General features: G+C 45.5%; 1 protein-coding gene across 1 annotated transcript; it reads left to right on the top strand.

Moving 5' to 3' along the window:
- Positions 1-291: 291 nt before the first annotated feature.
- ZNF77 (zinc finger protein 77) lies at positions 292-11397 on the top strand. The gene is given in 4 exon segments (XM_008593062.1): positions 292-311; positions 7618-7744; positions 9008-9188; positions 9752-11397. Coding segments are annotated over 4 exon segments (1707 nt in total). The 5' UTR covers positions 292-308; the 3' UTR covers positions 11148-11397.
- The last annotated feature ends 735 nt before the right edge of the window (positions 11398-12132 follow it).

The following is a 12132-nucleotide window of genomic DNA, read 5'->3' as shown; positions in this document are numbered from 1 at the left end:
CCGTCGGGGGGAGTCAGCCATGCTTGTTCGCGATGCGCCTGTCACTCAGGCTGCAGGGGGCGGAGTCCGGGTGAACTGTTCAATCGGGATCCTCGGGGAAGCCAATCTGTCCAATCGGCAACGCCTACGTCAGTTCTGTCCAATCAGAGCTCGCGGGTGGGCAGGGCCTGAAGCACCATCCAATAGGAGTCCCAGGGGTGTGGCCTGCGCGTCCCGCCTCCCCTCGCGTACGCGGCCCCGTTACTCGCACCTTCAGCAGCCGCGGCCCGCGGGGAGGACGCCCCTGAGAGCCGGGAGCGGGGCCGGACATGGTGAGCGCGCGGGGGGGCGGGAGCCCGAGTCCACGGCCTGCGGGGACGACCCAGGAGCGGGCGGCGGCGGCGGCGCGAGCCCCTGGGCCCGCGGGCGACACTGTCACAGCGGCCGGGGTGGGGGCGGGGGGACGGCTGAGGAAGGGTTCGCACTTGGAGAAGGGGAGCCTTTACTGAAAACGGCTCTAGCGCTGGAGGCCACGTTGCAGTGTCGGAGGTCACTGAGCGTCTCGGGTCACACGGGAAAGGGCCCTCCGTTTCTATCCGTGCGGAGGAGCAGCCGCTGCGAAGGGGACGCTGGACGACCAGGACGGCATTGACAGGAAGTGGACCCTCCCCGTGAGCGGCCCGTGCGCGGTCAGGTGACAATGGCTCCTTCCCCATTTTAGTGGCTGAGCAGACTGAGGGAGGGGGGCGACCCAAAGTTCTGGGCCCTGTGGACAGCACAGAAGCCTGAATAAGGTGGGTTAAGAAATGGGACCCTGACCCTTGGTCAAGCCCGTGCTTTTATTCAAAAGGTTTACTGCAGGGAATGGGGAGTAGGGGAGACGGGACTGTCGCAATACAGTTGGGGAACTGAAGCCGTAGGGCAGGGGGACTGTTGCACCAGGACAACGCTCGGACCATAAGGTCTGCAGCTTCTGAGGAGCTGGGTGAGAGGAGCTTTTCTTTTATGGGGAGGGGTAAACAAGACTAGAAAGAGTCAGGTGTCGGGAAGTGGGAGGAAAGGCTGGCACGGTCGGACGGTGGATGTGAGCCGATCGGAGCGTGTTTTACCCTGATGCCAGCCTGTTCTCAGGACAGGCCATCAAAGAGGAGCTGCCTCCTGGCTCAGGGTGCGAGTATGCGGGGATCTGGAGGAAGGAAAGAAGCTTAACGCAAAGTTTAACCATCAAACGTTTTGATCTGAGTGAGCAGCGGGGACAGGCGAAGAACGGGAGTTTGCAGGGTCCGGGTCTGGCCTTGTCTTGGGCAAGCAAGGGGCATCGGTGTATCCTGCCTAGGTCATATGGGAAGGGGCGAGTCCTTACAGTTTCCCCTTCTAGAACATAGAACGGTGGGGGATTCTTGCACCTCGGCTGTTTTCCAAGGAGCACAGGGCTCAAGTAAAATTCAGCATTGTCACCTGACGGCTGCGACCACCAACATCTGTCTCCAGCTCTTTTCCAGTTCCAGCCTCAGGCCCCAGCCAGTGTAGAATAATGAACTCTTAGTGAGTTCCTCAACTATGTTCTTTGCTGCTTGCTGCTGACTGGTGTCATTCTGGGGCTTAGCCTGAGAATGCTGCTGTGGAAAAGTGTCTCAGATACAGAAAATATTCTCTCTTCCCTTCGAATGGGAGAGGGACACTCAGAACTTCACACCTTACTGGGAAGTGGGTGATGACACAGACTGAGAAGATTCATACAAAGAGTAATAATGACTTATGGAGGGTGCAGAGTTTGTGACAGTGTGTGATCCCGTTCCATTTCCTGTTAATATCTGGGCATCAGTGATTAGTGTACATTCCGTAAAATGTGACCCATAGTACTGACAAGTGTTCAAACTGATTAGTCGATATACAATTTGTTTATCATGAAGACAGTAGTTAACTGATACCTGTTTTCTGGAAAGAGTCCTTGGTGGGATAAAAAGTCCCCTAGAATATGCCTTCCCCCTTTTATCCTTGAACACAGGGTGAAAATAGTGATTCTGCTACAGTCTTATTCAGACAGTGGGTGTGTGGGACTTTGGCATGCGGCAGGTGTAGCACCTGCAGTGGAGAGCAGGGGTCTGAGCCCAGTGATTCTAAGTCCACAGTTGAACCTCCAAAGGAGGTTAATGAAAGTACGGTGGGTCTTCCTGGGCAGCCTTCCGTGCAGGGGTCTCCAGACACTCAACCACAGAAGGAACTGCTTATGTTGAGAGAGCTTCAGAGCATGGGGGAGGCGGGGATCCTGGGGCAGATGTGCTTGGGGGCGTGTTGTCCCTCCTGAGACTGTAAGTGGGGTAGCCCTGGGGCTGTTGTTTCCTGAGGGTCTGGTTTGGGCAGACACAGAGTTGGTGCAGTCAGAGCGTAATTTCTGCAAACTCAGAAATTCTGTGAAGGTCAGACTTAGGGAAAGATCCCCTGGGCTCACTGATGTTGAAAGGATTTAGGAATTTGGCAGATGTTTGGGTCAGAACTTCAGTGGAATCCAGCTGGGAGTTTCCTGGCTGTCGAGAACTGAAGTGCTAGACAAGGGAGAGGAGGGCGTGGGGAGCAACCGGAGAGAGGACCCCTGGGTGCTCAGGGTCCCTCACTCTTTCTCTAGGAGTGGCCCCATCTCAGCAGGGAGACTCTGTCCCCAAAGCCTGGGAGCGGGTTAACCTTCTGACCTGGGGTTTCCTGTGCACGGTGGTGAAGCGGGCTGCTGACCTGAGTTGGGCACATGGTTCTGCTCTTTCCTGTTTCCTTTATACACTCTTGCTTCCCTGTCGCTGCAGTGTGCGCCTGCACTCCAGACTTTTGTCCCATTCTCTGACGGTGTAAGATTTCTACTCGCTGGGTTGAAAACCTGAGTGCATCGAGTGAGCTGCTAGTTTCTCCCGATGCTTCCCTCATCTTCCTGCTGTCCCCGGCGACCACCATTCAGACCCTTTTTGTTATTCCTTGCAGCATTACATCACCAGTGTTTTGTGTCTTTGCCTCTTTGGAACTGTCAGTAAGTGGATTTCCAGTAAATCAATTCCTACCCTGCTGACGGGCTCTGCTGTGGTGTCTTTGCCTTTGTCTGTTCCCCACGTGCTGGGCTCTGAGGCTGCGGGTCTCCTGGTCTGCTCATCCTCTCCAGAGCTGTGGCCTTGGGTGGTTTCGAGTTTAGTTTTTGCTTTCGTCGGCGATACTGCCCCAGTCATTCTTGTTTTTGTGTCCGGGTGCTTATACACCATAAATGCTGTGCAGCTCGTAGAAAGACTGCTGGTTTTATGCAGATTATGGAGAAATTTAAATTACGAGGGGTGGCCGATGGAGTGCACAAATCGATTGTCCTACTGCTGCACATGAGTTTACTCCTCGTCACTTTTCGTTTGTTTTTTAAAATTTTATTATTTATTCTAATCACTTTTAACACTTGGCATCATCTAAGTTCATTTTTGCCCATCCAGTTTGTATGAAATGGGATCTCCTTGTGATTTATATGTTGCTTTTTGCTGATAATTACTCAGGTTGACTGTTTTTCACATGTGGTGTTTCATCTTCTGGAAATAGTTTTTAGGCATTTTCTCACCTTTAATTTATCGGTATGTTTATTAATTTCTTCTGTTTTCTTTATATACTCTGGACGCGCATCCTTTTTCATTTGTAGGAATTGCAAATCTTCCCCCCAGAGAGTGGTTTATCATTTTTCTCCCTTTATTTTATACTTAATTTATTTTTATTTTTGGCAGCTGGCCTGTGAGAGGGATCGAACCCCGGACTGTGGTGTTATCAACACCATGCTCTAACCCACTGAGCTAACCAGCCAGCTCTCCTTTATTCTACACTTTAATGAACTCTTCTTTTTTTTTTTTTAAGATGACTGGTAAGGGGATCTTAACCCTTGACTTGGTGTTGTCAGCACCACGCTCTCCCAAGTGAGCCACGGGCTGGCCCTTTTAATGGACTCTTCTTAATTTTAATACAGGTGAATTACTCAATCTTCCTTTCCATCTTAGCCTTTTTTTTTTTTTTCCTTTTTGTCTTTTTTACTGACCGGTAACGGGATCGCAACCCTCGGTGTCGCGCCCGCACCGCGCTCAGCCAGTGAGCGGGAACCGGTCTCCACATGGGATCCGAACCCTCGGCGGGAGCCCCACCGCACTCCCAAGCGGTGCACTCTCCAGTGCACCACCGGGCCGGCCCCATCTTAGTCTTTTTTTACTTATATAAGAACACTCTTCCTACTCTGAAGTCATGAAGACAGTTTCCTGTACCTTCTTCTGACAGTGTTCTACTTTTTTCTATCACAGTTAAATCTGCAACAAACTTTTTCTTTTACATGGAATTGATGAGAAAATCCATTATTGCCACGTAGCTAAGCAGTTGTCACTGCCCACATGCCACAGTGTCCACCATGCTTACTACTACCCAGCACTACCCAGCTGTCATAGATCCGCTAGCCAAAAACACATGGGCCTGTTGAATGGCTTTCTGTTTTCCTCCATCAGTCTATTTATCATCCCTCTGCTAATGACATCTTGTTAATTACTGTAGTGTTACAAGCCTTGAAGTGTGTTAGGGGAAGTGCCACTACCTTGTTCTGTAGAAAATCTTTGATATTGTCAGAAATTTGTCTTCTATTTCAGTTATTTTTTTTAAAGATAACTGGTGAGGGGATCTTAACCCTTGACTTGGTGTTGTCAGCACCACGCTCTCCCAAGTGAGCCATAGGCCAGCCCCTATTTCAGTTTTTAGAAGGAATTTTTCTTAAGTTCAAACAAAACCTAAAAAAAAAAAAGAAAAGAAAAGGCAAACCTGGTTGTAGACTTAATGAAATTTTATTAAAACTCGTGGTGTATTTGGGAGAGCTGCCATCATGATGTTGTTGAGTCTCTTTCCTGAGAACACGAGCTATTTCTCCATCTATTTCATTCAACTTTGATGCCATTCAATCACATTTTGTAATTTTTCTATTATGATCATTTTACATTTTGCTCTACACTGTTTTAGAACTGAAGGAAAATAAGTTGTAATGACAGTTTTAAAAATCTGTGTTGTCTATTAAAAGATTACTTTTCAACTGCTTGTTTCTAATAATTGAAAATGCATTAAGGTTAATTTTTATATTGAATTTGCATTCTGGAAATGACTGAAAACCTGATTCTATGATTATCTTCATATTCTTTTTATTCTTACATATACAGTCATTTGAGCTACGCATAAGAGCAAATTTTCCCTTCTGTTAAACTCTTTTTCCTCCCCGCTGGTGGTTCTGGATGGCATCTTTAGTATGATGGTTACCAGGAGTGAGGGAATGGGAGTTCTTGTTGTAGCTAGTTTTGCTGGGAAGCTATTGTGCTTTGTATCATTTATATGTGCTTTGATGAACACCACTTTGCATTGCAGTAGGCCCTTCAGCAGACTATGCAGGTTTCCACCTATTGAAATTGCTAAGATTTTTAGATGTGCATGGTTGTCAAATAGGATAAACTGCTTGTTTCTGGAATCTATTAAGATGACTTGGCATATTTCTTCTGTAAGGTGGTATTGTGATCAATGATATTGGATGAGTTGAGTTCATAGAGTTTCATTGTAAAGTATAACAGTTGTAGAATTTTCCTAAGACAATTGCACAGTCAACTGAAATATTTTTAAGTGAACATCGTGTAATGAAAACCAGACCAAGTCTTGGAAGAAGCCTTTGTACTGGACATCCTATTTGAAATGATGCAGAATGGCAGGCTCCTCTCTCCAGTTGAGCCCCGTATCCAATATTAGGAGATATTTTTCTTGCTTTTCTTCATATTTTTATCACTTGTAGATTCATGCCTGTCAATATATTTTTGCATGCTTATTTTATATACAGATGGCATCATATTGTATGTTAGGTTGTTTTTTTGGTGGCTGGCTGGTAAGGGGATCTGAACCCTTGACCTTGGTGTTATCAGCACCACCCTGTAATGGGCTGAGCTAAATGGCTGGCTCAGGTTTTTTGTTTGTTTGTTTTTTAAGTTATATTAATCTTGTATGGAATGGTAGTTTATATACCATTTTCATGTATTGATTCTACTGCCAGTGATCAATTGGCAGCAGAAACATTGTTCCACATGTATCTTATGCATTTAAATGTCTCATCTTTTTTTTTTTTTTAAAAAAGATGACGGGTAAGGGGATCTTAACCCTCGACTTGGTGTTCTCAGCACCACGCTCACCCAGTGAGCGAACCGGCCATCCCTATATGGAATCCGAACCCGTGGCCTTGGTGTTATCAGCACCGCACTCTACTGAGTGAGCCACAGGCCAGCCCTAAATGTCTCATCTTTTTAAAAAAATTTCCAAACTGAAGTCCTTTTCCTCACCCAAAAACCTTTGCCATGGGTTCCTTTTATTTTATGGTTGCCTTCTTGGAAAAAGTATCAACCCCCCACCCAAAATGGGTTTGGATTTCAAGACTGATGGTGCTACAGACACACCAAGAGGACAAGAAAATACTCAGATAAGGGGACCTTCTGGGGAGATTAGGGATGGTATAAGCTGCCTAGGCTGGTGAGACTTCAGCTGAAAGAGCACTGGCTACTTTGTAGCTGACCAACTGTAGTTGAAATTTGTTTTCTCTAGATTTCTTTTTTTTTTTTTTGTCTTTTTTGTGACCGGTAAGGGGATCGCAACCCTTGGCTTGATGTCGTCCACACCGCGCTCAGCCAGTGAGCGCACCGGACATCCCTATATAGGATCCAAACCCACGGCAGGAGCGTCGCTGCGCTCCCAGCGCCGCACTCTCCCGAGTGCGCCACAAGGTTGGCCCTTCTCTAGATTTCAAGAACCTATTTTTTTGTTTAGCTGATCTCTTATTTTTCATAATTGTTCTCTTTGTGAGTGTGGTGTCCTCCCATATTTCTCAAAAGGTACTAATCAGGTGCATGTTATTCTGTTAATAGTCACTTGCGGCTCTTTTCCTATCAGATTTTTCAGCAGCTCTTTTTTTGGCGGCACCTCACTCTAATCCCAGGCATTGGGTTATTTATTTGAGAGGCCCTGCTGGCTTGACAGACTCTTCAGGAACCAGGCACTATTCTCACCCAGCAGGTGTTGGGGGGAACCCAGGGCCCTGGTCTACGTCTGTATCCACAGTGTCCACATCATCCTAGGAGGAGACCAGGTCTGTGCTCTGTTGAGTGTGATGGGACTAGACCAGACTCATGGACTCTGCTATCCTCTAAGGCAAGAGCTGTTCCAGTCAAGCAGCATCAGAAATCTTCCCTACGTGTTTGCAACCTCTTCATATTCTTGTTCTGGTTCTTGAAGCTCTGTAGGAATAATAAGTTTTGAGCAAGCCACACATCAATTTCTGTGTTACCTGAAATGACGACTCCATTTTTCCGTCTTCACCCTGCCCCAGCGTCTGCCCTGTCTTGGTGGCTGTGTAAGTCGGCAGCAGTTGTTGCTGTTGCATGTTGCTTCGTGTTTCCAAAGCACTGACTGCCACCAGGTGTGTCGCAGGTTCGGCTCGCTATTGTCGTCCCCTGCATGAGCATGCTCAGGGTTCCTGTGAGTTGAGTCCAGTGCCCCAGACCATCAGCTTCACTCGTACTCCTGCACATGGGGGAGATGGTGCTTTGCTGAAATAGAATATGTGGGATGTTTCAGGACTCAGTGGTCTTTGAGGAAGTGGCTGTGAACTTTACCCCAGAAGAGTGGGCTTTGCTGGATTCTGCTCAGAGGAACCTCTACCGAGATGTGATGCTGGAAATCTGCAGGAACCTGGCCTCATTAGGTAAGGATGGCTTTATTCCTTTACTGTGTCTCTAGGAAACAAATATATCTTGTCCTTTTAAAATCTGGGCTAAGAAATGGGAATATGTTGGAAAAGAGAGGGCCATGGTCCCAGCCCTCATGGAATATGGAGTCAAAAGTCTTCTCCATGAAAACAAAGTTTTATGTATTAAGTTGACTTTATATTTTCCTAGGTTACCAGTCTTGAGGCTCCCTAAGTTTTATAAGTGTGAGAATATTCTCCATCCTCATTCTGGGGCAATAAAAGCAGTTTTGTATGTTCACCCCTGTAAACATTACACTGTGATGAGTCCACATCTGAGATGGTAATTTTGCTACAATGAAACTCAACCTTATCCATTGTTGTGACCTTGAAGACCAGAGTACTGGCCTATCTCATGGAAATGTTTGTCGTCTTTCACCATCCTTCCTCCTCATGTGCTTTTCTCCATGAGAAGGCAACAGCCACTCAGAATCTGCAATTGGCAGCTGGGGACCGTGAAGAAAAGATCCATTTCTGGCCTCTGTTCATGCAAGCACGAGAGCAATAACCCCCAGGAGAGACAGTTTTTTTGTTTTTGTTTCTTGGCAGCTGCCCGGTACAGTGATCCAAACCCTTGATCTTAGAGTTACGACACCATGCTCTAACCAACTGAGCTAGCCAAGCCAGCCCAGGAACAGGTTTTGGATGAGGGAATTGTATTTGGAAATATCAGGTAGAAACATACATTTTTTTCTGTTTGAGAAAGGGGACGTTTGTCATTTCCTGTGGTTCCCGATTGGCTTTTCCTTCATCCTCTCCCATGCTCCTTCTTAGAGGGAGGCTTCCTGCATTTTCTCTTTTTACGGTAATATTAGGGCTGGCCTGTGGCTCACTTGAGAGAGCGTGGTGCTGACAACACCAAGTCAAGGGTTAAGATCCCCTTACTGGTCATCAAAGGTAGTATTAGGCATGTGCATTTTGCCCACTTCCTGTTTTGCTTTTCTGATAACATTCTATTTGTCTCAACATTGGTCTCCACCTGTGTGAAACCAGTTCTTAGGAAACAGGCTGCCATCTTGATCCATGTTCTCTGTTACTGCCAGAGTCCCAAAGAGATGAGTCCTCAGAGTCTTTCTTTGCTCACATATCAATTCTTCCTTATAAAATGTGGTTACAGTTTTGGATCAGTAAATGAAAAGAAATCTACATGTGGCCTATTTTTTCCCCCTTATTCCACCATTTTCCCCTCAAGAAATTAAATTGAATTACCAATTGTTGCAGATTGTTGTATTCAAGTTAAAACCAGTGGATCAAGTTCTCAGCGGGATATTTTTGGGAATGAAATATCCAATGAAGAGAAAATAGTAAAATTCACAAGAAATGATTCCTGGTCTGTTTTTGGAGAAAACTGGGCATTTCATAACATTGGAGATCAGCACCGAACCCCAAAGAAGCATTTGAGGTGAGTGGCACTCAACTAGAGGAATGACTGTCTCAGCAGAGTGTTAGACTAATTCAAATTAACGATAAAGCAGAAACCTGGCTAAACGATTGTGTACTCACAGAGAATTTTCAAAAAACAATTTTTAAAAAAATAAATTGTAAATGTGATGTCAATATTGATTGTCTGAAACAATTCAGCTGGAAACAATCTCAGGAAAGCCCACACATAAAAAACACTGCAAAAGTTATGTCTGTAGCTGAGCCGTTGGCCAGAGCATTAAGCTTATTATTGCACATGAAAACAACACAGTGTTTTGTTTTATTTTTTTTTTTGTCTTTTTCGTGACCGGTGCTCAGCCAGTGAGTGCACCGGCCATTCCTATATAGGATCCGAACCCACGGCAGGAGCGGCACTGCACTCTCCCGAGTGCATCACAGGGCCGGCCCCAACACAGTGTTGATAATACTCTGAAAATGGACAATATTTAGTCAAAATAATCATTAGTAACCACTAATAAATCATTGACATATAAATCACTTATAAACATTAATGACTCATACTATGCTTCCTATTTTGAGTAGATGTGCTTTGGTGGAGAGCCTCCGAGAAAGTAATGAAGGTCATCAATGTGGAGAAGCCCTGAGCCAGACTGCAAGTCTCACTGTGCAAAATAGTTATCCTGCTGGAGTGAAACCCTGTGAATGCACTAGGTGTGGCAAAGCCTTCAAGAGTCAGCAAAGTTCTCACGCTGGATACACAGCGTATCAGTGTGAGGAATGTGGGCAAGCCTGCAGCTGTGTCTCATGCCTAAGCCCTGCTGTGGAAACTCACATTGTAGACAAACCCTATCAACATCAGGGCTCTGGGAGAGCATCTAAGAGAAATGTGAAAAGTCTCAGCAGTAAAAAGTCTTTTGAATGTAAGAAATGTGGAAAAGTTTTCACTTGCCCCTCATCCTTTAGGGGACACATGAGAGGTCACAATGGACAGAAAATTCATGCATGTAATGTATGTGGGAAAGCCTTTATGTATTACTCCTACCTTAAGCGACATGTGAGAACTCACACTGGAGAGAAACCCTATGAGTGTAAGGAATGTGGGAAAGCTTTTAGTTGTCCCTCCTACTTTCGAGAACATGTGAGAACACACACAGGAGAGAAACCGTATGAGTGTAAGCACTGTGGGAAAGCCTTCACCTGTTACTCATCCTTTAGAGATCATGTGCGAACCCACACCGGAGAGAAACCATATGAGTGTAAGCACTGTGGGAAAGCCTTCACCTGTTACTCATCTCTTCGAGAACATGGGAGATCACACAGTGGTGAGAAACCCTATGAATGTAAGCAGTGTGGCAAGGCCTTCAGGTATCCCTCATCTTTGCGAACACACCTGAGGATGCACACTGGAGAAAAACCTTATGTGTGTGAGGAATGCGGTAAAGCCTTTGGTTGTCCCACTTACTTTAGAACACATGTGAAAACACATAGTGGAGTGAAACCCTACGAATGTAAGGAGTGTGGGAAAGCCTACAGTTTCTCCTCATCCCTTCGAATACATGTGAGAACACACACTGGAGAGAGACCTTTTCAATGCAAGCATTGTGGGAAAGCCTTCAGTTGTAACTCATCCCTTCGAGAACATATGAGAACACACAGTGGAGAAAAACCTTATGAATGTAGGCAGTGTGGGAAAACATTCAGTCACCCTCAGTATTTTCAAAAACATGTGAGATCACACAGTGGAGGAAAACCCTATGAATGTATTGAATGTGGGAAAGCCTACAGTTGTTCCTCATCCCTCCGAGTGCATGTCAGAACGCACACTGGAGAGAGACCATATCAATGCAGTTAGTGTGGGAAAGCCTTCAGGTATCTTGCATCCCTTCAAGTACACGTGCAAATGCACAGAGAAAAGGAACCCTATGAAGGTAAGCAGTGTGGGAAAGCCTACAGGCACTCTGCAGGAGAAATCTTTTAATTGTTACAAATATGGTATTACCTTTGTAAGTGCTAATTTTTAATAGGAATCCCTAGTGTATTAATTTCTATGTTATGTTTCTGATCCAAACACTTAAGATAATAAATATCTACATATTCTTTCAGCTGTACTGCATATATGTTGTTCTATAGGACTTTAAAGAATTGTGTAGTTACATAAAACTTGTCTCATTTCCATTGCAATGTCTTTTGGACCCACAGATAATAAAGGTTTTTTTGTGTGTTTCTAAGTGCAACTTGATATGATTTTAATACCTTCAGACATGATTAGCTTCATGTTTATTTCAGTCATGTGAAAATTTTCATTTAGAAGATGCCAGTGTGGGCCGGCCCGGTGGCGCACTGGATAGTGCGCCGCTTGGGAGGCGCGGCGGCGCTCCCGCCCGAGGGTTCGGATCCCACATACAGACCGGTTCCCGCTCACTGGCTGAGCGAGGCGCGGGAGCAACACCGAGGGTTGCGATCCCGTTGCCGGTCCCCGGTCCGGTACGGGGGCAACACTGAGGGTTGCGATCCGTTGCCGGACACGGAAAAAAGACAAAAAGACAAAAAAAAAAGAAGATGCCAGTGGTTGGATAAAGTTTTGTAATGCAGGACCCAACATCCTATCTTCATTGCACACTTTAGCCAAAACTTTTTCAAATATATTTTTCAGGTCCTACCCATTATGTCTTTAAATGAGTATGTGAAGAACATAGTTCTTTGAACTCTTCTGTGAATGACACTGCAGGCCAATTTCCATAATTTATCTCACTTAATCCTGTAACTATTTTGAGAACAGTTATCACTCTCACTCTCCCCTTTTTACAGATGGAAAACTGAATCTAATAAATTCAGCTAACTCAAGATCATGGACACTATTCATATGTTAGCCTGGATTTCAATCCAGAGTTTTTGGAGGCAACACTGCACACACAGACTACCTGGTCCTAAAGTGTCAAGAGTATTTTTGGCATTTCATTTAC

Source organism: Galeopterus variegatus, unplaced genomic scaffold (genome assembly GCF_000696425.1).
Source record: "Galeopterus variegatus unplaced genomic scaffold, G_variegatus-3.0.2 Scaffold8670, whole genome shotgun sequence".
In the NCBI taxonomy this organism is placed as follows: Eukaryota; Metazoa; Chordata; class Mammalia; order Dermoptera; family Cynocephalidae; genus Galeopterus; species Galeopterus variegatus.
The sequence above is the reverse complement of the archived record's forward strand: the minus strand, read 5'-3'. Positions and strand labels throughout refer to the sequence as shown.